The 26,546-nt window shown below is 40.5% G+C and overlaps 1 protein-coding gene across 3 annotated transcripts; it reads right to left on the bottom strand.

Annotated features, from left to right (window-relative positions):
* Positions 1-10,892: 10,892 nt before the first annotated feature.
* On the bottom strand, positions 10,893-18,296 carry prr15.S (proline rich 15 S homeolog). Of its 3 annotated transcripts, none has more exons than XM_018269253.2 (2): positions 18,141-18,296; positions 10,893-12,209 (listed from the first exon to the last, which is right to left on the bottom strand). In XM_018269253.2, the coding sequence occupies exon 2, from the start codon at positions 12,139-12,141 to the stop codon at positions 11,752-11,754; it is 390 nt and encodes a 129-aa protein (XP_018124742.1). In that variant the 5' UTR covers positions 12,142-12,209; positions 18,141-18,296; the 3' UTR covers positions 10,893-11,751. The 3 variants fall into 3 exon arrangements, with proteins under 3 accessions (XP_018124742.1, XP_018124741.1, XP_018124743.1); XM_018269252.2 differs by having other exon boundaries at positions 17,907-18,286; XM_018269254.2 differs by lacking the exon at positions 18,141-18,296 and adding an exon at positions 17,655-17,893.
* Positions 18,297-26,546: the final 8,250 nt, after the last annotated feature.

The raw sequence follows: 26,546 nt of genomic DNA, 5'->3' as shown, positions 1-26,546 counted from the left end.
ACTGAAATAAGAAACTTTCTAAATACAATCAATTAAAAATTCTGTACTGTTTCTGAAATAATCAAGTTTATCTTCACTATTCCTCTCTCAGCATCTGTTTCTCTTCATTCTGTCTTCTTGCAGGAGTTGGGTGTCAGATATTCATTTATATCCAATATATCTTATAGAGGGCTCCTTTTGCCTAGAATATGTATTAGAGCTCACTCTATTAAAATCACCAGACATCATGGGGCCCATTTACTTAGCTCGAGTGAAGGAATAAAACTTTGAATTTCGAATGTTTTTTTTAGCTACTTCGACCATCAAATGGGCTACTTCGACTTCGAATCGAACGATTCGATCTATTCGAATCGAACTATTCGACCATTCGATAGTCGAAGTACTGTCTCTTTAAGAAAAAACTTCGACCCCCTAGTTCGCCATCTAAAAGCTAGCTTTTTTTGGTCGAACAAAAATCGTTCGATCGATGGATTAAAATCCTTCGAAACGTTCGATTTGAAGGATTTAATCGTTCGAACGATTTTTCCTTCGATCGAATGAATAGCGTTAAATCCTTCGACTTCAATATTCGAAGTTGAAGGATTTAACTTCGACAGTCGAATATCGAGGGTTAATTAACCCTCAATATTCAACCTTAAGTAAATTTGCCCCCATGTCTCTCTACATGCAGAATTTGTGCAAAAGGCAGTTATTTTGTTAGATTTAGTTTGTATCAGTTATTTGAGTGAGCTCTAATTCATCTGCTAGGAAAGGAAGCCACCCTTTATTATATATTGGATCTAACTGTCAATGAATATCTGACACCCAACGGCTGCATGAAGCGTGAATTAAGTGAAACAGATGCTGAGAGAGGGATAGTGAACATAAACTTTATTATTTCAGAAATGATGCAGAATTTTTAATTGATTGTATTTACAAAGTTTCCTCTTTCAGTATGCCGTAACTTTTATTACATTTTGGTGATAGTACACATTCTATTGCTAAGCTGTAGCATATGTGAATGAGCAATTGTGCAGCCAGCAATGACAGGGCTACTTAGGCAGTGCTTTTATTTTAATAGTGTTCAGTTACATTACAAGACACTGTTACACAGTTACAGAAGGCCGTTTTAATAGTGTGTATCAGCAAGAGCCATCACTTATCTCATTTAATGCTTTTTGGTACAATACCTCTTGTATTTTAATACAGTGAATAGGCAAACTAAAGGAATTAGAGCCCCCCCCCCCATATATATTATCGTCTGGCATGAAAATAATGGCTGGGATCAACAAAATGAAATAAGATCCATGTGACATTTGATTAGTTTGTTTTGCTCAGTGGTGGATCAGGCAGCCTTTCAGTATCAGCTTTCCCAAGCACAAGAGGAAAACACTAAGCTCTCCCTCCATTATCTTAAAAAATACTCGTTGGAGGAGGCGTGCCCGAACCCACTGCAAGAGAATGAAAGAACTCACAGCAATGTCACTTCTCTATACTGAGTGCACATTACCTCTTAAAATGATGGTCAGGCTCAACTAAATACTTTAGCTGGACTTAAAACACATTTTTGTACCCCTCCTGTAGGGAATATTGTTCCCCCTTCTGTAAAATATAAGGATTGTATTTGGGGTCCAGCAACAAGACCCCACAGGCTGAGTACTGTTCTACAGGGCAGGCAAGGTGAATTCTAATATATATCTAATTCTATATCTAATTCTAACAGATACATACATTGTATTTTCATATACTTCTCTAAGGAGTAAGATCTAAAATTAACTATTAATTGAACTACCGGTAACTGTTTATGAGGATATATATTTTATGGGTTATTCATGGCTCTTGTTTATTATTTAGGGAATACTGTATCATTAGAGAAGTTACTGAGCTGTCCTATGACCATAAAGAGCATCAGGCCATAGATCAAGTTATTACTCATTCAGATAACGGAGCAGTTTTATGTTGTAAGGTACAACTGCCAACAGAATGGTAGCACTATCAAAAGGGGTAAATTAACTCCTGCTGTTCTCCATGTAGAACACCGCTCTGTGCACCCAATTCTTTTACATGGGCCTACACAGGAATAATGGAGGTAAAGAATCTTCAAGTTGAATTATAACACTCACACGCAAATAACAGAAATAAAGGTAATTTGTTTGTACTTTGAATATTCATAGTAGATCATCAGCTACTCCCACCACTTGGTGTTTGTCCCTAGCAGAATCTCTTAGTCTGTCTCCAAGAAATTTCCAAGATACTGCCCAGGACCCTACCCTTTGGAGTCTCTACAGTCTGATGGATATCTGCTGGGAAACAATGCCACTCTACTTAACTGTGTGCCATGCCAGTTGCTACTCTATAATCATAAGAAACTAGCAAAATTGATTGCCCATAACAGCACCACTATGAATTAATGTCCAGGCAATAAAGATAAAGGGGGAGAAATATACTCACAGTTCACCCCAGTCCATTGGTGCATAAACATGTAACAGGAACCAAAAAATGGTGAGTTTTTCTCCAAAATAATAACCAAAAGTATGATTAAAAGTCAAACCATTTATTGGGACATTTGTTTGTGCCTGTTGGGGCACTTACTTTAGGATAATGAGCACACCCCTAAACACTCCTTTTAAAGAGGTATACACTGTTGTAATTGGTCACAACCCCTTTAAAAGGCATTTGCTCATTAGCCTATGAGTAAGTGCCCCAACAGGCACAAAATGTGTCAGGCCTTCACCTGTATGTCACAATAAATGGTTTGAACTTTGAATACTTTTGGTTATTATTTTGAAAAACTAACAATTTTTTGGTTCCTATTCTATAATTATAAGCCCTCAATCATGGGGTCCCAGCCTCAGACTTCCATTAAGGTCCAGCACCTTCCCTTACTGTCTTAGGCTTGTTATGAGACCTCCTAGCTCAGGTTCTCCAGCAGTATTAGGACTTCATCCATAGAGTAGATGTCAAAGAAGTTCTATTCCCTTTTATAGACAAAGGAACACCCATAACACCTACACAGGAACATGCCTTCCAACCGTTTTTCATGGTAAGTCTTTATATCCTCTTCAGAACAAAATGGCGAAATTCTATGGAAAAAGTGGTAAACTCTATTTGTCAAAGGGATTTATTGAACCTTAGTTAATTGGAATGTTAACTCCTTGCGCAAAGTCAAATGGATCCGCAAAACACACAGGGTTCCAACCTAGAGGATAAAAAAGTTTTTGATAGAAGTGTATGCGCTTCCTAAAAAAGGATTTTGCCGGATTTCACTCGCACATCAGCGCTGTTCCCCAGTGCAGTACGATCCGCGTTTAGTTCAATTGATGTGATATACCTGGTTTGTAAGTATAGGTTTTCATTTAATTTAACAAATATAAATAAACTAAAACATAGCAATGACCATGGCCGGATAGGGGATAGGCAGAATAGGCACATGACTAGGGTGCAACACTGGTGGGGGGGTACCCCTAGTCCTGTACTTCGAGTCCCCCCAGTACTGCCTGCTCTCCTCTGCTCCCTAATTGCCGTTAGAGTTGCTGAGGGTGTGGCCCTGGTAATGACATGGGTTCTTCTGCACAGGGAACTTTTTATTTCTGCATATTTTTGTGTAAGTTGGCATACTGGAGCAATATAGAATGTGCTCAACAAAATCTAATGAATCATCTCAACTGTACAGGTCTTTTGATGATTTGCCATAAAAGTGTGAATCATTTATTATTCTGGAAATCCAGGGCTGGCCCATTCAGATGTCTTTTTAAGATTCTAACTACTGTATAAACATTCAAACAATGACGCAGAATAAATAAGAGGCACTTTTAAGATGATTGTTAGCGCCAGACTGGCATAGAATTCTATTTCACCTGCATGGAGCCAACTGTGAACAGAATCTTGGAACAGTTTGGCTAAAACATTGCAGTTCTACAACTGACTATTTGTAAAATATCTTGGAATACTGTATTTCTTGATAATATACATCTAAATATTTAAATTCTTAGGGGCATATTTATCAAAATCGGAATTTTTGAGTATTTTAATAAAAAAAGTCCGACCAAACTAGAATCCATGATTGGACTTTATTTATTATTAAAAAAGCAAGAATTAATCGTATCAGGAACAAACACCAAAAAATCTAGTGAAAATCCAAATCATATGATTTTTTTCCTGAAAAGTCCAAATTTTTCATCTTTTTGCCTGAAAAGTCCAAATTGGATTTTTAGACTAATTCCAGCAAAGTAAACTTCCAAATAGGATAGGGACCTCTCCCATTAACTTACATACAACCTCAGTAGGACTGAGATGCTGGATTTTGGAGTATAATAAATCCTGAAAAATTTTAGTTTTTTTCCACTAAAAATTCAGATTTTATAGTAAAAAAAAAAAAAATCGAATATCTTTATATACACATACTGCGGTATTCTAATCTAGGCACAAACAAACAATATGGTGGAGTTTCCATTCCTACCCCTTATTTCCGGTAATGCAGTGGGGCTTACCTGGCTCATGTTAAAAGGCACCTATCACAGCCAAAATCAAACACATATTAACAATCTGACCCATACAACCTAAACATGTTTATTTAAACTACATATACAGTTTTGGGGGGGGGAAAAGCAGTTTTTAAAAAATCCCTTACTTTCCGTACTGACGGAGTCCATACCGTGACTATAACATGCAAATGAGTTCACAAGCATGCTCAGATTGTAGCACTGTCCTGAGTATTCTACCCAGAATGCCTAGCTTTAGTAAACTAGAAGTATCATGAGATTTCTCTTTCTTGTCCCCTGCTGGTGATGTCATTATGCAAATGAAGGGAACACACTAACTCCCAGACAGGTGGCAGCACTACTGAACAGCAGGTAAAGGTGGCCATATACGGGCAGATTAAAGCTGCTGAAATTGGTCCTTTAGGCTAGGGGCACACGGCGCGATTTCGCCGCGATTCTGCGCTGGGCGAGTTGTCGCTGCGTTTTTTAAGCCGAAATAGCTTTGCTAACTTTGGCGCTGGCGTCAATGCAAATCGCGGCGAAATCGCTGCGCTAATTCACACGCGGCGATTCTTTTTCTACTGTCGCCCGGAAACGCCCAGCGAGGCAACTTCGGACGACAATAGAAAACGAATCGCCGCGTGTGAATTAGCGCAGCGATTTCGCCGCGATTTGCATTGACGCCAGCGCCAAAGTTAGCAAAGCTATTTCGGCTTAAAAAACGCAGCGACAACTCGCTTAGCGCAGAATCGCGGCGAAATCGCGCCGTGTGCCCCTACCCTTAGACCGATTCGGCAGCTTATCTGCCCATGTGTGGGGGCTTCCGATGGGTCCAACCGATCGATATCAGGCCAAAAATCGGCCAGATATCGATCGGTCAAGTTTGATTTTTTGTACGAAACAGGACCACATAGACTAGTTGATGCGGTCCTGCGACCCGTCGGAGCCCATTTGTAGTATTGTAATTTGATATCGCCCAGCCGTTAGTGGGCATATCGGGTTAAGATCCGCTCGTTTGTTGACCTTGCCAAACGAGCGGATCTTATAGTGTATGGCCACCTTAACACAGAAGTTTGTCTGATATGAAAATAGATTAGAAGGGTTGCTAGGCAACCAATGACTTTCAACTGAGCAGGTGCGGGATTTCAGAGCTGCAGTTGGCTGGGAAGATATAAATAGGAGGAGCCAATGAAATCCAAGATGCCTTAACTAGAACTGCAGTGGAGATAGGGTAGATCTTGCAGTAGGTATAGTGAGCTGATGATTTACATCATACAAAAATTTTAAAAATCGGATTTCTTGAACTTTCACATAGTGTATTTACCGGTACTTAGTATATATCGATTTTAGTTATGATTGGTGCCCTTTAAGGACAGGTTTGGAGGCTTAATCATAAAAGAGAAAAAAAAAAACATCAGCACCATCTGTTCTGCAGACACTGGTGGGTGTCTCTTGGGGAAAGTAAGACAAATACAAGAGTCTTCTGCACTCCTCTTGGGGAAAGTAAGTCAATTCAGGTTTTTTTTCAAGTAACAGTTACAATAGGGATCTCTGTGACGTTGCAAGTAGTTTACTTAGTTTAAGGTCAGATTAAACATTACATATGTGGCTACTCTGTTTGCATGCTTAGTTAAAGTGTTCTTAGAATACACACAAGATATTGTAGCAATTGTAAAATGCACTTAAAACTCTTAATAGCAATTATTGAGGAATTGTTCGTGGTCCTTGAGACTGTTCTTGGGCCTTTTTTTCTCTTCTGTGATGCCACATCACTAAACACTTCATAGGGTCAGAAATTTAAATTAAACTGCATTCTTGTTTTCTGTCCATTCATTGTTTTGTTTGACATTTAGCTTTTGTTCTTCGGTTTACCAACCCAGTATCTTTAAAGGGGTTGTTCACATTTAATCTAACTTTTAGTATAGTGTAGAAAGCGATATTCTGAGATATTTTGCAATTGTTTTTCATTTTTGACTATTTCTGTCTTTTGAGTTATTTCACTTTTTATTCAGAAGCAGTTTCAGATATATGGTTGCTTGAGTCCAAATTACCCTAGCAACCAATGCACGGATTTGAACAAGAGGTTGGAATATGAATAGCAGTGGCGTAACTAGATATTACTGGGCCCCACAGCAAATTATTTTTCAGGCCCCCAAAATGTTTAGAGGTTGACTTGTTTCTCCAATATTTATTGAAATTGTATATGAATTAGGGCCTCGTGGGCCCCCTATACCTCCTGGGCCCCCCTGCAGCCGCAGGGTCTGCTTCCTCTATAGTTACGCCCCTGATGAATAGAAGAGGCCTGAATAGAATGGTGAGTAATAACAAATGGCAAAAACAATAATTGGTAGCCTTACATAGCATTTTCTTTGCAGTGACCCTCCATTTGAAAGGTGAAAGTCAGATGAAAAAATTGGATAATTTAAAAAAACTATTAAAAAAAATAAACAACAAAGACCAAATGAAGAGTTGAGAAAGTTGTGGTGGGAACTTAAAAAAGTAAAAATCTAGCCAAGCTTATACATGCCATTTAATTACAAAAATACTATCAGGTAAACTGACTCTGGTGCCAGTCAGGCTTGGGAATTGTCCAGGCCTGAGTCTGTGGCTAAGAGCTTACTGGCAAATTCTTATGACTGCTTTGTATTCTATAATGGACAAAAACTGGCATGGAGAAAAACATTACGTTTCAAATAGATGGTGCTTAGTCAGTCAGAACTTTTTCTCATTGTTCTATGATTAAAGCAATTTCCAAGCACAAAATAAAAGAGATCTGCTTCAGTGAGCTCTCTACCTAACAAACAAATGTGCAGTCATATTCTTGATTGGGTGGAGTTCTGACCCCCCAAAAAATCCTGGATCGACATTGAAATCATATGGAGAAATGATCAAGGTCCCAAAGTAGATTCACAAAACTCACCAATCACTGTAAGAGGCCCAGGTCCACCGCTCGAAGCCTTTAGTTAGGGGAGCGGATCAAAACTGTATTGATGTAGAACAGGAACGCAATGAGAAGTCTTCCCAACAGACACATATACTGTATAAGTTTATTGCATACAAATGGAGATTGCCTCTGTGTGTCCCCAATACACTTTTTTCATTTCATGCGTCTGTTGGGAAGACTTCTCTTTGAGTGCCTGCTGTACATTTAAATCACTTGCAAAATGTTATTACATTCCAGAAACGTTATTTAATTTACCGTATATACTCGTGTATAAGCCGACCCGTGTATAAGCCGAGGTACCTAATTTTACCTACAAAAACTGGGAAAACTTATTGACTCGCGTATAAGCCTAGACACAACTAAGACCCTTTATGCTACAATCACTACAGCGCAAACTAAATCACTGAAAATTAGTCCCCCCCCCCAGTGGATTTATATTACAGATATTTTTCAGCTGAGACAAAATATACTTTCCACTAGCAATTATACACACATAGACACACATATACTTTACACACACACACTCTTCCCACAAAATAATCACACACACATACTATACACACAAACTCCCCACACATATACTATATACACACACAAACTCTCTACCCACACCATCATACACTATATACACTCACCACACAATAATGAAATTGCGGGGAAACGCGAGGGGTGTCCGGCTGCTGCTCGAGCTGTGGACTTCCAGGGGAGTAGACGGGAGGAGGAGGCTGGGTCACTGGGGAAGGAAAGACTCGTCCCCGGATTAGACACAAGGGACTCGGTGTGAGCAAATAACAAGGCGAATTCCCTGGCTGGATCGGCTGATGATTCATCGCTCCTTCCGCCCAATGCCACACTCGATCATCCGCAGCACGAGCGGCTCCCCCGGGGGAGGAATGGGCTGATCGGGCGGGGGAAGGAGCGGACTGTGGATAAAGGGAGAGTCCATGTGTCCGAGGGAGGAAGGTCGGGTAGAGGGAAGACTCCCGGGGAGCGGATTCCCCACAGGTTGGAGGGACTGGCGGTCAGTTCCGGTTAGAGGAGCCGCTTGTGCCCGGGGTTCGCTAATTCCTTATTAGCCCAACACAGACCCCCGGCTCACAGCCAGTTCTTCCGCCCTTTGCGCCTGCTCTTTCCGGATCCTGTCCCCTCCCGGTGCTGGGCGGGTGCTACGGACAGAGGGAGCCCCCTGCAGGCAGCGCGGACAAGTCGAGCCCCGGGGAGGGAAGTGTCACATTAGGCAGGAGCCCCTCGCGTATACTTACCCGCGTATAAACCGAGGTCAATTTTTTCAGCACATTTTGGGTGCTGAAAAACTCGGCTTATACACGAGTATATACGGTACCTTGTTATTGCAAAGAGTGGAGTTGGGTGAATCCAAAGGACCAACTACTGTACATAAAAAGTATCCTTGTGGGTCCCAAGGTCCCATTACCTAACACATTCCTCCAGGATCTCTGTACCTTTTGATGAATACTTGCAAACTACTGCTCACTCTGAAACCAGAGACTAAAGGTGACCATAGACGCACAGATAATATCGTATGAAACTCATTTTCGTATGATATTCGGTGCGTGTATGGTGGAAAAAGAGCCGACTGAGATCAGCAGAAGACTTGGATATCCGTCGGCTCGTCGATCGGGCTGGACGGAAATTTTAGGGTAAATAGAAAAAATAATCCCTACCATGAACAACTGGCCATCTGTTGAGACTCAATCAGGCCAGTGACAGTGGATCTGATAAAAGACTTGTTACCCAGGGGTGACAGGTCAATTGCAATGTTCACCATGTATTTTACAGCTTGTCTGATATATTGTATCTGAAGTCAAAATAGTTAACAGGGAAAGCATGGCTTTGCCCCCACTAGGCAGTCACAATGAATACGACCATTCTATGTCATGTGGATGGCCCTGTCTCATATATCAGCTCTGTTACAGGCCATATAGGGTAGAGTCAGGATAATACAGAACAATATGTGGGTGTCTATAGCAGTAGATGATACCCCTCGAAGCTCTTGCTCCACAGACAGGCAATTATATGCCCCCTCCTTTTTAAAGAGCATTAGCAGCATATAGATAGACATATTCCTGCTAGTTGGAAAACTAGCAGGGATATAATAGGGTGGGAAGTGGAAACTGTGACCAAATACAGGAGGAACCAGGTTTAAATTCTTCCTTTTTTTTCTAATAGCCTGGACAATGGGTCTAAAACTGAAAATAAAACTTTGTTTTTGTGAGTGTAGCCATTTACATTTTGTGAGAGTGTGAAACTAACAAACTAAACTTTGAGGATTAAATGGGATGGCTGCTGTTATATATTAGTAGAAGGTGTAGTAGATTTACTTAGAAATACCGAGGCAGCCTTCTAGACTGGTAAAATAATCTTTTGACTTCAGCAATATAAACAAAGGATTACCATTACCTCCAGGCCTGTTAGAGACAGCTAGGGATTTGTATATGTCCTGATTGAAAGGAGTGGTAGAAACAAAGCACGGAAGTATTTCTTGCACTTGGAAATTACAGAAGATGCAAATTGTGTTTTTTGTATTTTATAACATTTGTTGTACATGAATGGCTTTAAACTTTGGCCAGACAAATCTATCTTGGTTTCATCTGACCACAAAAACTGCATCATAATCAAAGCGAGTAAGCCCTTAACCATAAAAAAGGTGCTATGATTTCATTTTTTTGCTCGTTTTTTTCTTAAAGAATAACAGAATTATCAGCTAAAAATGGGCCCTATGGAAGATGGCTTATTCGTAATTCAGAGCTTTTTGATAAATGTTTTCTAGATAAGGCATCCCATACCTTTACTAATGGTAGGCATTTACCTAGCAAGCAGTGGGCAAACTGGATGTTTAGGGGAAGGCCCAACTCCTTCTGTTTATAACAGCGGTCCCCAACCATTTTTTACTTGAGCCTCATTCAAATGTAAAAAGAGTTGGGGAGCAACACAAGCATGAAAAAAGTTGGTAGCCCTTATGTGGACTGGCAGCCCACAGGAGTCTCTGTTTGGCAGTACATCTGGTTTTTATGCAACCAAAACTTGCCATCAAGCAGGAATTTAAAAATAAGCACCTGCTTTGAGGCCACTGGGAGTAACATCCAAGGGGTAAATAAGTAACACGTTGCTCATGAGCCACTGGTTGGGGATCACTGGTTTAGGGTTTACCACTCTGTGCCATTCAGGCTTTGTTTGTTCTAACTCTTGGCTGCCATATGCCCAACTAAGAACTCCTTATATTTACAAATGAGCAGAAAAATCTGAAGCAAGGGTGGGGGTTATAACATGCCAAGCAGTCGAGGTACACTGCATGATCTAAGTTCTTCTAATATACCAATTACACAGCTAGAAAAAGATTAACATATTGCAGCTCAAAGTGCATTCAGAAGCCTAATCTTTGCAACGGTTCTGAGGGCAAATATTCTAAGACTGGTTCTATAAGAACAGCGTTTATATACTTGGCGGGGAAAAAGCGCTCAATATATTTATTTAACTCCATAGATTTATTTTTATTGACATGTGTAAAAATAATATCAGTGGTATAACAAGGCAACTCTTGTTTCAAGAAATAAATATTTAACTCATGAAATATTAACAATATGCAATTTGACACTTAGATTTAATTCTTCCCATGGGAAACAAATGTGTGTTAATTTTAGCCCTTGCAAATCTGGTCCTTCTGTTGACCACAACTACGTCATGTCAATGATACCCACTGTAGTGCGAAAAACGTAGTACATCAAATGCAGACCTCATTTCAGCCCAATAAAAAAAAAAAAAAAAAGAGTTTGTGTATATATATATATATATATATATATATATATATATATATATATATATAATATACACACTTTATTTTGCTATTAACTTACCATATTCTTCATCTATTAAACCATTTAACCATCACCAGACCGGGGATGAAAATAATCGCATAGTACAATTATAATTTGCCAGCAGCACATTATTAGAATATCTACAGACGCAAACTTAAATTATTCTTCATTATTTAAAATTATAAATATTCTTTAGGAAACATTTTTTTCTGTTCTGGTTCCAGAGACAAAACATATTCATGAAGGAGCTTCACTCTAAAGGTTTCTTATTGTGCTTTAGTCTCTTGACAAATAGAACAAAACATTATAAAACAAGGCACACAAAAGTTGAGTGGATTTAAGGCATGGTGAATGTTTTAACATTAAGAAATCCATCATTTTTTCCCTTCAGAGAGCAAGAGGTTTCCTGGTTCTGGGAAAATTGCCCAAAGGTAAAATAATATCCATTGTTAGCTCATTGCGTGAGTGCGCAGTCCTTGTATACAGTGGCCCTATAAATGGCCTTTTTTTATTATCACTGCCGCTCATCATTTGCATTTGATGGGTTTTCTTGAAAGAACTTAGGACTCTCTGGTAAACAAGCACGCACCTTCATTTTCTCCTTAAAGCGTCCTGAGCGAGAGATTTTTAGGTTCCTGCGACCAGTCTTCTCATTGAACATCTTATCTTGTTTGGCATCACTACAGTGTTCTGGGCCTGCAGCAGATATAGAGTTTGGGTGCTGGTTCTCTCTGGAGCCTGGAGACGAGCTCAGAGATCCACTTCCGACTCCCCAAGTTCTGTCTTCTGTTGTCTCAACTGAAACTGGCGTATTATACACAGAGACCTCCTTGGGCTTTTTACGTACAGTAAGTGATTTCCACCAGTTACCGCCGGGATTTTTCTCTGTGGCACTGTCTGCCATGATATCCCTTTCCTTCGATGAGACGTGACCAGATCAACAATGTTACTTCCTTCCTTTGGTCGACCACACTGTTAAAAGAAAAGCATTAAATATATAAATGATTTATTGCATTAATAATGAAAATGTTTTTTTTCTCTCCAGATCTGTCGTGTATTCATATATAACTGGGTTTGTGGAATTACAGGGCACTTGGTGCAAATCTAGCAACCCATGGCAACAATTTTGTTTACATTATATATGCTCTGTGCTCATTGGTTGAAATAGGCTGGGCATGGTCAAACTTTTGTTTTTTAACAACATTTGACAACCCTTAGCCCTCATGCATAGTTTCTTTAGAAATGTTTTCCCCTTTAATACCGAATGCAAAATGTTTACATTAATTTACACTACAACCTGTAGAAGATAGGAATTGCCATAGTAATGCCTCCATTCTTGTACTGAACAGGAGACAATTATGTGACTGGAAGTAACAGGACTAAAGTGACATTTTTGACAACAAAGCTGTAGGGAAGATTTGTGTAATAAGCTCCCAGTATTAGCTGCAGGGGTTGATAAGAAAAGGAAAAGCACAGAGCAAGCCTTCATCCTGATGCACCTGCAATTGTGTGGCATTATTAGATTCGTCAAGACAAAATGAGGAAATGTATTCTTTTGTGGAAATTCTCTACAGGTATGGGATCTTTACAGAATTTGGATCTTTCATACATTAAGGGGCAGATTTACTAAGGGTCGAATATTGAGGGTTAATTAACCCTCGATATTCGACCAGGAACTAAAATCGTTCGACTTCGAATATCGAAGTCGAACGATTTAGCGCAAATCCTGCGATCGAACGATCGAAGGATTATTCGTTCGATCGAACGATTAAATCCTTCGAATCGAACGATTCGAAGGATTTTAATCCAACGATCGAAGGAATATCCTTCGATCAAAAAAACGCAGGCAAGCCTATGGGGACCTTCCCCATAGGCTAACATTGAGTTCGGTAGCTTTTAGCTGCCGAACTAGGGGGTCGAAGTTTTTCTTAAAGAGACAGTACTTCGATTATCGAATGGTCGAATAGTCGAACGATTTTTAGTTCGAATCGTTCGATTCGTAGTCGAAGTCGTAGTCGAAGGTCGAAGTAGCCCATTCGATGGTCGAAGTAGCCAAAAAAACACTTCGAAATTCGAAGTTTTTATAACTCGAATCCTTCACTCGAGCTTTGTAAATGTGCCCCTAAGTCTACTAAAATATCATGTAAACACTAAATAAACCAAGTAGTCTGGTTTTGCCTCCAACAGCCTGCAACTCCAGTACAGCCAGGTATGGGATCTGTTATCCAGAATGCTTGGGACCTAGGGTTTTTCTGAATAACAGATCTTTCTGTAATTTGGGTCTTCATACCTTAAGTCTACTGAAAAATAAGGATTAATTATATTTTAGTTTGGATCAAGTACAAGATTTTAAAAATGTGCTTAAAGATTTCCAAGAATGAGGAGAGCACTCATAAATAGCAATTTATGCTGTGATGTGTTTATTCAGGCTACTACACGACATGTTTCGGATCCATGTTGATCCTTTATCAAGTGATAAACACACTTGATAAAGGATAAACATGGATCCGAAACATGTCGTGTAGTAGCCTGAATAAACACATCACAGCATAAATTGCTATTTATGAGTGCTCTCCTCATTCTTGGAAATCTTTAAGTATATATCGGGATAGCGGTGTACCCGTGGAGGATTGGATGCATTCTATTATCCAGCTGAGGCAGTGCGGGGAATGTTCCTAGAAATACAAGTTTTAAAAATGTGGTTTATTTGGATAAAATGGAGTCCATTACGTAATTTGGAACGTTCTGGATAACAGGTTTCCAGATAATGGATTCCATACCTGTACTATTATCCGCAGAGCCAGTAGCAGAATGGGCTCTCCAAATGGTCAGTCTGTGGGCCAGCCTTTTGAAGATTTGGGCAGCCAACTCTGGTGCAATAGCTGATGATAGACGGTCACCCTCTTTAATCAGAAATGGCTGAATCCTATGACCATATCAATGCAGGTATATCAGGTCTAGCTAGTTCTAAATCCACTTGTATTATGTTTTATTCCAACAATTTTAGCATTTCTTATATTATATGAATAAATCAATAAAAACGTAAAATAAGAGACCCTAATATCAGATGAAGTACTGCATCAAGAACATAGCAGGTTAAAAAACTAAAAGCATAGAATCTATGTAAAATGTTCTATATGTAATGAAATAGATTGCACAGTAAAGTGGTGTTTGCTGGTTGCATGCGCTCAGGTTACACGTTGGAGTCAAAGTAAAACACACTGCGCAGCTCTGACATGTGTTGTGTAATTTGCTTGAAGGAAAGTCTACATACAGAGATAGAGAGATACACACACACACACACACACACAATTTTAGTTTCGGCTATACACTTAGTTTACTTAGCAACGCAGTATAACAGTGCTACATAAACAATAAGTAATACTAAATAAATAGTATCACACAAGTCGATTTTAACGCTAACCTGAGGGTCTCCCTTTAAATAAATATATCAGTGAGCACAATCCTAAATGTAACTGTTTACAGACATACTGTATTAAACTTTCTGAATTTTTTGGGTATCACATGGATTCACCCTCTCTCCCACTACAGGGGCCCAGTCTCCCTTTTCCTGCACCAGAACTCACAATGGAGTTGCCTTGATTAAAGAAGAACCAAGGACCTAACAAAAGAAGTAGTCCATAAATGTTGTACATTATGTTTTGTGCTTCTGTGTCAGCCCAAGGCAACCAACAGCCCTTTAGCAGGAAAGATCTGTGTCACCAAAGATGCCCCAGTAGCTCCCCATCTTCTTTTCTGCTGATTCACTCCACATCTGTGCTGCTGTCACTTACTAAGCTTATATACAATATACAGAACACATAGAATAAAAATATCACAATATGAGGCTGATTAATAATTAATAGTGATAATTACTACATGGCAGAAGAGTGCAATTAGCATCAGAATTTAATAATCAGCCCTGTAGCATCAGCTTATATTACAAGCCAACCTCATTTTCTGCTGGATAATTTGTGATGACCCCTAAGCTTAGCTTCTCAACAGCTGCTCAGAGCCAATGAGCATATGAGTGTCACAGACACTTTTCAAGATGGTGACCCCCTGTGACAAGTTTGAAGTCCTGGATCATTGCTGCTATTGACAAGCTGAAACTTTAGGCTGGTGCAATAAGTTCAGTATATAAAATATGGCATTTTTAGCCATTCATTTTTAGGGTTTAGTTCTCCTTTAATGGCACCACCAACAGTGCAGGCTTGCAGCAGAGGCACGTGTTAACATAAAGCGATACCGAACGGGATAAGTTGCTCTATCGGGTAAAGTCTCGAGGACTTCATTTAAGAAACAGTCAAAGTGGACCTTATTATCTGATATTCAAGATATGAGCAGAAACATTACCACAACAATATATCAAAAAATCATTGGTATGGCCCAGCTACATATTACCCATAAGAAGGAGTCTGGTGAATTTTCCGTGACTACAGTATGTAAGTGCCTATAATCTGTTCGGTACAGATACAGATCTAGTGAACAACTCCAGCTCTCGCCAATTGCCCTTCCCAGCTCCTGACAGTGCTAAGCTTATAACCCTAGACCCATACAATGGTCACAGGAAAAAGTTGCTAAATCTTTGTTCCACATTTGTGTAGAGTAAACATAGAAAGGGAGTTTTTGGCTTGGCCCTGCTTTTATTCTGCCAGGCTGAACAATCATGTTATCCAGGGAAGAGTCCACCACTAGGGCCCTTGCTCAACAACCTGCTCCTCAAATATACTATGTTAGGGTTGCCACCTTTTCTGGAAAAAAATACCAGCCTTCCTATATATTTATCTTTTTCCCCTATTAATGTCATTAGGATCAGCCATCATTTTTACCGACCAGGCCAATAAAATACCAGCCAGGTGGCAATCTTAACTCTGATCCATGAGACTATGCTGTGATCTTGGACGTGACATAAGAAAATGCCCAGCAGATTATCACTGAATAGGAGCCACATAGGGAATTATTGCTCTTGCATGCAGGCAGGCTAGTTTGTATTTAGTGAAATAGTAAAGCAATCCATATGCCTGCATATAATCATGGGGTCTCAAATCTCTTCATGATCAGAATGAACAAACTGTGGCGGATACACTATAGCTCCCGCATATAAACAGACCGATTCCACCTATTCTATAAACTGTGGGTATTTTCAACAAGTTGTTTGATTTGTAAATTGAGCCTGATATATTGCATATTGCAATATTAATTCCTCGGAAACCAAGTAGACCAAGAATGAAGTTAGAAAAAAAATACACTGATAAATGCTAATCACAGTGTCCAATGACCAAAACTACTTAAACATGTTACTATTATGTTCTTCCTAACAGGCAGCTAAGTAAACGTTTTGTGGCAAATTGAAAATCTAAATAAAGCTGGCCACAGACGCAAAGATCCGATTGTATGAATCAGCGTACGATCGGACTTCCCCATCTCCCGACCTGCCACTAACCATTCCGATCAAATAAAGTAGTAAAAGAACAGATCAGCCAATGTTCTACCTCTGACAGCAATCGTACGATAGTTATGTCTGACAAAGCTAGTGACAGTCTCCCACTGAAAATCATACGATCGGCAATACACGCAGAGATATTACCCGCAGCCGACAGAAATCTTTGAACTTGTCTGATTGATCAAATTACCGATTTCCGCTGGAGGAAAAATGTCGGGACTCTCCACACACGGTCCGAAAATCGTACGAATCCTCGATTCGTAAGATCTGATCTTTGCGTCTATGGCCAGCTTAAGGGCAGAGACACACGTGGAGATTCAGTCGCCCGGCGACAAATCGACTCTTGTTTGGGTGACTAATCTCTCCAAACTGCCTTCCCGCCGATGATTTCGATTCCAGCCGGCGGGAAGGCAGTTCGGGAGATTTAGTCGCCCCGAAGAAGAGGAGATTTGTTGATGGGTGACAAATCAGGGAGAGACACACAGGAAGATTAGTCACCCGGCAAAAAATCGCCTCCTCTTCGGGGCAACTAATCTCCCTGAACTGCCTTCCCGCCGGCAGTAACATAACTAGAGGGGTGCGGGACACGCAGCTGAGCCCCCCGCCTTACGTGCAAGCTTGCTCCCCTGGTAGTTCCGCCACTGCCTGGCGGCTATAATCTAAATCGCCGGCGGGATGACACTTGGAGCGCTTCATTTTCCGAAGTCACCCCAAAGTTTCCTTGTGAGGCAACTTCGGAAAATGAAGCGCTCCGAGTGCCATCCCGCCGGCGATTTGCATTCTAGCCAGAGGGCAGGCAGTTCGGGAAGATTAGTCGCCCCGAAGAAGAGATTTGTCACCGAGCGACTAAACTCCCCCCCGAATGCGCCCGTGTGTCTCTGCCCTTAAGGAAAGTGGGGGGGCAACGGAGGAAAGGGGGTCAGGCTCCACACGAGATGACAAGGTTAGGGAGTAGGCAGCTCAATACTTACAGTTACACTATTAGTAGCAGATCCTTTAGTTTATAACTAATGTGGTACAACTCTCCCAGTCTCTGAGCACTTAGACATATACACTGAAAATAACCTTAACTGGTCTTCGCTGTTAGAGAACTACAATTCCCAGGATGCCACATAACACATTTAATTATTCCAGGTGATGGGTTTTTCCATTGTGACAAACACATTTGCTGAATTAGGAGAAAAAGTCTGTGCAGCGCTGCCTCCCAGCGGGTCCCCGCTCACCTCAGTGTTCCACAGCAACAGACTGTTTGGCGGGCAGCTTGTGTTTCCCAGGGGAGGACAGGAGACAGGTGTCAGCGAGAGCAGCAGTCACACACAATCCGAGCGACAGCATCACAAAGCATTCTTCCCCACTATACACGGACCCGGTGCAGCAGTGCAGGTACAAGGGAGCCGCTCGTCACTCTTCTGTCCCTATAATATTGCTCCTACCAACCACAGTCACGTGCTACACACCTGCGCTCCCGCTGAGCAGCTACAAAGACAACGAGACTGACTCGGCTTCGGCATAAAAGTGGCACCTCTTGTCGCTGCCCTCTCCTCACGCACCGCCCACTGTGCCCAGGTAAATGTTTTTCAGTCGCAGGTGCAACGGAGAGGTGGCTAGGCTAGCTCCGCCCATCGAAATTTGTGATTGGTTGTAGAACAAGCAGACTTTTACCAATTGGCTGGAAGCAGACAGGGAGCGCGGCGGAAAGGTTAAAACGAGGTGAAGGCGGGAGCGTTGTTTTTCTGCTTCACTGATACTATTGGACAGTATCTTAACATACAAACGCCCTCTTTCACTCCCATTACCTGCCTTATGTACTTGTAGCTGTCAGCAATGATTTATTCCTCCCCTAGCTCTCGTTTAACATTAAGTCAAAGACGGATAGTCACCGCTTCACGAGATTGAGCCTGACTGGAAATCACAGGGTTTCTCCATTGTCTTCACTAGGCTGCCCGAGCTGTGCCAAGCAGGGTTAAACACCAGAAACCCGCCCTTTTTATTTACTGCACCTTCTCCATTAATAACATTATAATAATTCATTGCTGCAGGGTTGCCAGGTCTCATGTTCAAAAGTCGGCTACAAAACCAGCCAAGAGGCACTTCAAAAGTAGCCCAAAAATAGCACAATATGTCCAGTGACAAAAAGTCTACAAAATTAAATGAATATAAATATGAAAGTATGGCCTTTTTCAAACTTTTCCATGAAGCAATGTGGGACAGATTCGGCTGTTGCGGGGAGGCAGGAGGAATACGGGCCCCAGAAGGCCCTAATACACAGACAATTTCAATTCATGTTGGTAAAGCAGATCAACCTCTAGACATTTTAGTGGCCAGCAGATTTTTTGCCTCAAAATTGTCTGAAATTGAGTAAATTCACCAGAATGTTTAAGGGTGGCGGGAGACTGGGGTACAGATCCCAAAATCTAGTAACACCTGACTTCTACACAAGTTAGTCCCATTGCATGCTGGGGATTGTAGTTATATATTAAACTGGGCAGTTGGCAAATTGTTAAATAAAAACGATTACCCAACATCAGGGTCGGACTGGGGGGCCCGGGGCCCACCGGGACTACTGGCCAGGGCCCCTTCCGACCCCCCCTGCCCCCCATTGTGATGCACCGAGTGCGCGCACACAAAGGCGCCACTCGGCGCACCAGCGTGAAGGCGCCTAGGTGCCTGGCGCATGCGCAGAAGGCGCTGCGCTGAACTTTTTTTTACAGATCTCTGGAGAGGTGTCTGGCCCGGCGGGGGCCCATTAAGGGTCGGGGCCCACCGAGTATTTTCCCGGTGTCCCGCCGGGCCAGTCCGATACTGCCCAACATGCATTGGGAGATGCAGGCTTGGCACATCAGGGCAAGAGAAAACTTTGGCTGGTTTCCAAAGTACAAACCAGACAAAGTCCCCAAAAGTAGCCCACATCTGTACCTTAGCTAGTTTGTAATTTCAAAACCCACCTGGGCTATAAATTAGTAGCCCCATTTGGCTGGAAAACCAACAACCTGACAACTCTGCATTGCTGTCACTGGTTACCTGAAGGCGACGTGAGTTGTTGATGTGACGCTGTTTTAGGAAAAACAGTGCTGCTCATTAGTGATGTGCTGGCCGATCTGATACCCGCAGGTTTACCCGCTGGTCGGACGGGTTCGGGTCGACCTCCCACTGCGGGTGCGGGTTGAGCTTTTTTTTTTTTTCGCCCGCGTATGCTCGCCCCACCCCTTTTGTGACGTCATCGGCGGGGCGGCGCGGATCTATAAAAGGACCCCAGAAGCGCGGGTGCGGGCTGGAGCAGGGCGGGTTAGCAGACCCGCACATCACTACTGCTCATAGTTATGGTATTCCGTGATGTCTATTACCTCTAAAATTTTCAGGAACTGATTTAATGGTCAAGAGAGTGAGCTAAATCTTGTTACAGCTACAATTCTTAGTAGCTTCCCTGTCAGCAGGGCTGGTGTCAAAGTATTATTCCTTCTCTTCAGATGCAAGGGGAGTGCATTGTGAGCAAATCCAGATTATGCAATAGTCTTATGTGCAGACATGTTGCTATTAAAGTCCCATGATTTAAGCACTGCCTCACAAACCACCCCCATCCATAATGGCCAAATGTAAATGTCAGCTTAGTCATACAGCAAGGGATGGTAAAGCACATTATGGTAAAGAAAGGATTAGTAATGTTTTTTGTAAAGATTTGTTTACTTTTCTTTCTAATATTCTCAGATATCCAGTTCACATATTACAGATATGTAGGATGTGGTTAAGCACTGCCTTGCATTAGCAGGGATACCGATTTGCAAATGACTCAATATAATGTTGTTTGCTTTAGAATGGATACAGGAGACTCAGACTTAAAAGAAATGTTGCAGAAATGTCTGCAAAAGGGAGTTATTTTAGGGGTTGACATTCAAGCGACATACAGGACTTGGGGCAAGTTGCAGACTAAAGGGGGGAATTATCAATGTTTGTATTCACAGTTTTCCACAAATAAATCTTTTTGCTAAAACTCAGGAATCTGAATTAAAGTGAAACCTCAATTTTACATCCCCTGATTTTAAAGTTTTCCCTCATTTTACATTGTTGTTTTTTGGTCCCACCTATATATTATGCATAATACATTTCCCTGATTTTGCATTTTCCTGGATTATACACCATTCTACTGTATGCAGAAAAAAACTTGTATGTACGCTATTTATTGCAAAAAAAATTGTAAAGCTTGTAAAACTGACGGGTCTATGTAGAAGTCAATGGGAACTGTCCTTATCAAATTGTAAAATATTTATTAACTTTGAGGTTTTTGGGATATTTTTGTTTGCTTGCAATCGCAGAAATTCTTATAAAAACAATGATTTCAAGCTATTCACATGTGTTCTGGATCTTTTTAAGTCAAGGTTAAAAAAACCTTTAAAATTACACAAATCCAGATTTTGATAAAAGTTTGTTGCCTATGTGAAGGATAGATCTGTGTGGTAGAAAGTGATTTAAAAATTTTATTGAATATAAAAGATAATTAAGTTACGTCTCCAGTGTCTATGGAGCTGACAGTGATCTCTGCACCAGATAAACCTGCTCCTTTATGTTAAGTAACTGCAAAATACTTTTTCAAAACACAATGCAGTTTTATTTATTTTGCTCTAATTTAAAAATTGAAATCAGAGTTTGATTTGGTTCAGATTCAGAATTCTGGTCACATCTTTGATGGATCTGTGCTTGGCCAAATAAAAAACCAAGGAATTTATGGTGAGGGACTCGTCAGAGACATTCATTATCTGCATCTTATACAGCAGAGAGTGCAATAATTATTATATAATACACAAAAGCCATGAATATCCTGTAAATCATATCCTTATAAACGGTGAGTTCTGATGTCTTCAGTTATAAACGGTGAGTTCTGATGTCATTTCTGTCACATGACTCACTGAAATTTGTGTATTATAATAAATAAAGTACCCCCAGTTGTAAAATATGAGGATATTAGAAGTTACCTCGGAGTTCCATGACCTGTATAAAAACACTCGGCCTTCGGCCTCGTGTTTTTATACGGTCATGAAACTCCTCGGTAACTTATATTTCACAAAACGGGGTACTTTATTCACTATATATACTTATTATATATACCTATAATAAACAAAAGCCATGAATATCCTGTAAATTATATCCTTATAAATGGCTCTTAGTGATGTCATCAGTTATAAACGGAGCTTAGTGATGTCATTTTTGTCACATGACTTATTAAAACTTGTATATTATAATAAATTAAGTACCCTGGTTGGAAAATATGAGGATATTAGGAGTCACCTTGGAGTTCCATCACCTGTATAGAACTCCTCGGTGACTTATTATATCCTTATATTTTACAATCGGGGGTACTTTACTCAGTATATTATATATAATATTTTTGTTACTTCTCTTTATAGACATTTGCAGTGGAACTGGTATATTATGACAATTTTAATGTTAGAATTGTAGAGATAAATATGTTAAACGCTTTAGTACCAGATGAAACCATATCACATATTAGGACTGCAGAAAAATAAGAATAAATTCAACTGGAGCAAAGAGTAATTGCTTCGCAGCATTTGTTTCGGTGAGATAAATTACTTGGTGTCCATGGCAAATGCTTCAGTTAAATTTGCTTTATTTGTCAAGGTGGCCATACACAGGGAGATCCACTCGTTTGGCGAATCTCTCCCCGATATGCCCACATTGAGGCGGGCAATATCGGGCCGATCCGATCGCGGGCCCTTGGACCGAACGATCGGATCAGAATGGAGGCAATATGAGCGGTCGGATCGCGGGACCGCAGCAACGAACAGATGCAGAGCGATCCAACACGATTCGGATCTTTTGGCCAGATATTGATCAGGGACACCCGTTGGATGGCCCCACACACCAGCCAATAAGCTGCCGACTTCATCTGTCGGCAGCTTTTATCAGCCCATGGGGGGCTTACGTGAAGTGTTTTCTCAAAAACAAATTGTTACAAAGGTACAAAATTCTAAAGTTCCTTTCTTTCCCCTTGGTGGATGACCCAGCTGGATTTTCTAGTGATGTTCAGATATAGAATAAAGGGTCAACTAATGGCATCTGGTCTTGTAAGACATGGTGGTTCCCATCCTTCTTTCCTGTCAGAAAGTTGCAGATCAGTCTTGGTAGATAACATCTTGCTCTGAAGCTGAGAATCCTGTGTGCCAAGAAATGGTAGGATTTAAAGAAACAGCAAATGAGTTACTACTTTCTTAAAAATCAGTGCTTTTAATTTTGCAGGCTGGATGTGGCCCTCCAAGGGATTAATACAAACCCAAGCATTTCCGAAAGTGGAAGACTAAATTGTTTTTAATATGTTGAAATTAACATGTTTTTACTCTATCTTTAAATGGTGCACCAAGTATATATATATATATTCACACACACAAATTGTTTTTGGTGTTTACTTCTTTTGGTCACTAGAGGTTTTGTGCCCTTTATTTTGGTAAACAGGCATTCTGACTTTTTAGCACTGAACTGGGACTCCTTTTTTTCTTTTTTTTGATTCTCAGCTATGCGGCTCATATTAATTGACTGTTACCCTAGTTCTGACACTGTTCTGTGAGATAACAGTTTTATTGTTATTGTTCATTTGTAGTCCTTATCTTTTTGTTCAGGCCCTCATATATTTGCCTTCCAGTCTCTCATTCAAACAACTGCCTGCTAGTTAGAGTAACATAAAGTTAAATAACTGAAAAACCATAAGAAATGGAAAAAAAAATGCAAAATGTCTCATAATATATATGTCTATATCACACAAAAAAGGAGGAGGAACAGTAGTGAAGCAAAAGCTTAACAAATGATGCAGGAGAATTCACAAATGAGAATGTCAGGCATCCTGCTTATATCTTACATTCTGTTTGCCTTTGAGTTAACTTTTAGTATGATTGCAGAGAGTGATATTCTGAGACAATTTGCAATTAGTCTTACTTTTTTATAATGCATGGTTTTTGAGTTATTTACTTTTTTATTCGGTATCTCTCCAGTTTGCAGTTTCAGCAAATCTGGTTGCTCGGTGGAAAGTTACCCTAGCAACCATGCATTGATTTTAATAAGAGACTGGCATATGAATAAGATGGGGCCTAAATAGAAAAATTAGCAATACAGAGCATTTGTTTTTTGAGATGGAGTCAGGGACCCCCATTTCAAGCTGGAAAGAGTCAGAAGAAGAAGGCTATAAAAAGACTATAAAAAATAAATAATGAAGACCAATTGAAATGTCATTTAGAATTCGTCATTTTATAACATACTAAAATTTCTCTTAAAGGTGAACCACCCCTTTAAGAAACCATGTTGAACTTGGACTACAGCTCCCAGCATGTCTTAACCTTGATTATATGTCTGCTGGGATTTACATTTCAGCAACAACTGAGAAAAGTGTGGTTGATCAGTGCAGAGCAGTAGGGTTTAGTGTCCCTTTAAGGCTACTAGAAACATTTAATCCTTAAATATAATGGGATTGTTTTGGAAGTTCAAATAGTTTTCTACATTATCCCAAGAATGATCTTTTGCCAAAAGTATTTCCATTTACTTACATATATATCAAAATAAAGTGAACAAACAGAAAAGCAACTGCTTATGAAATTTCAGACATATATGAATTGCTGACAAATGAAAATATAATACTTTTGGCTTAATATAATATGTTGTTGGCCAAATCGGTCCAGGAAAAACACAACTAACTTGTTTTTAAACTTCTAACTAAACGTTTATTCATCAACGGAATGCTGCAACTGGCAACCCTGTATGATTCTTCTTTTAGTTCAAGAGAAAAAGAAACCTATCCGGTTCTGAAAGTTCTTTATTCTGCTTATAAATTATTGATGCACAGCCATGTTAAAAGGGATTGCATTTCTGACACCATGTTAGATTTTGTAGCTCTCTGTAAAGGGACAATATGCAGCACCAGCCAGTGATGGACTTAGAAAACAGGACATGTTTCATCCAATTGCTTTCTATTATAGTAGAACAGGGACCTGTTATCCTGAATGCTCAAGACCTGGGGGTTTCTGGATAACAGATCTTTCTGTAATTTGGATCATACCTTTAGTTACAGTCCTGCAGCGGGTTGGGTACCCGTAAAACCTGCGGTACCCTGCGGGTTAAGATTAGAGGTTCCAGGTGCGGGTATAGACGCGTTTCTGCAGGGCGCGGGTCGTGTCGTGGGTATTTCCAATAGTGATTTTTACTCCTTTTTTCTGATGACATCTACTTCCAATGAGTTCACTTCCAGTTTACAATGACAGCACTTCCTGTTTTACTACTTTTTTTCTGATTACACCTACCTCCGATGACGTCACTTCACATGCTCAGTGTGGTCTGGGCTTCAGTTGGGAGGTTAAGCTTAGGGATCATCATAAATTATCAAAACAGCACAAGTCAAATAAAATCTGCAATAGAAGCCAATACAGCAAGACTGATTAATAAACAGAATATGCAGAATTGCACTGGGTCTACGGACACAAATCTCTACATAGTCGCCGGCTGCTCTACAGGGAAACAAACAAAGCTGCTCGAGTTCAGGGAAGTAAGGTGGGGTTGACCCCCCTGCAGTTTGAAAGTATCATTGTTTCCCTACAGAGAAGTTAGGGACCATCTGAAGTTTCCTATCTGCAACTGTCAGAGCAAGTAAAACAAAAGTGAAATTTCACTGCATACAGTCAGGTTTATAATAAAAACGGTACACATATTTAAATTAAAGTATATTGGAGATAGATTTCTTTTTCATTAAAGAAATAAAAAATGGGATTTTATTTTTTTGCCTTTAGATCCCCTTTAACCCCCTCTCCCCCGTCAGCATGTACCTGTGTGTGTCAGTTCCTCATATGATCAGGCGCGTGCAGGGAGGGGGTTCAGGAGCACAGGAGAGCGTGTCTGGGCTGGCAGGGCCCAGAAGGGTTGGGGAACTCTAGGTTTTTACCCGTCCTGCTGGCCCAGTTCGACCCTGGAGGCACATACCTCTTCTGCCTGCCCCTAGTTCAGCTGGACTAAAGCTGCCTGGTGATAGTGATGAGTCGGGAGTTCCTGCATCACTGTGTGCATGTACCTGCTGTATGGGAACAAGAATAAATAAAGTTGGCTCCATCTCTGTACATGTCATTAGTTGTGCCAGTGTGAGAGGGTGTGCAGGGAATGTCTATAGCCAGCTGCCAATGGGTTAAAGTAAGTTAGCTAGAGGAACAGCATCCTAACACACGTGTATAGTTTAGTGCAGACTCAGTACAGATTTAACTTTGCATATTTCTGCTGCCCAGTGGACTCTTATGGTTCTGTGTTTGTTTTTGTGATCACATACAGTAGCTCAGTGCAGTATATATTATATATATAATGGGGGTCATTTATAAACTTCGCGCAGGGCAGATTGGTTCGCAAAGTGAATATATTTGCCCTGCGCATGGTTATATTTATAAAGCTGAATAAGAGGGTGCATACAGAATTGCAAATTTTTTATTCACAATGCGAATATCTAAAGGGGCTTTATAAATATGTCACAATTCGCAAATTGCGAATCTTTATGCGCACACTCTGCGACTCAATTACGCCACAACTTTGGTGGCGGATAAAATATTCGCAAAACAGTTTTGCAAACTGCGAATTTAACGCTATTTTCGCGCACAACAACCTCGCACATTGGGTGCGCTCGCGCAAACTACTGTCTCATTTGCGCGCCATTTGCGAAAATTTATTCACACTGCGAATTCGCAAAAACCGGAAAGACGGGCAGAGCAGTGCAATATATTAGCGCTCAGCAAAAAACATGCGCAATACAACCATTTGCGAAAAATATGCGCTGCGCGAACTTTATAAATGACCCCCACTGAATTATAAATTCCAAAGAAATGAAAGTACAATTG

This window comes from Xenopus laevis, chromosome 6S (genome assembly GCF_017654675.1).
Source record: "Xenopus laevis strain J_2021 chromosome 6S, Xenopus_laevis_v10.1, whole genome shotgun sequence".
Classification (NCBI taxonomy): Eukaryota; Metazoa; Chordata; class Amphibia; order Anura; family Pipidae; genus Xenopus; species Xenopus laevis.
Note: the sequence above shows the minus strand (reverse complement) of the source record. Positions and strands in the feature narration are given on the sequence as shown.

Bases quoted from the DNA above. Each gene is read 5' to 3' on its own strand.
- prr15.S (XM_018269253.2), bottom strand. From the start codon at position 12,141: ATGGCAGACAGTGCCACAGAGAAAAATCCCGGCGGTAACTGGTGGAAA.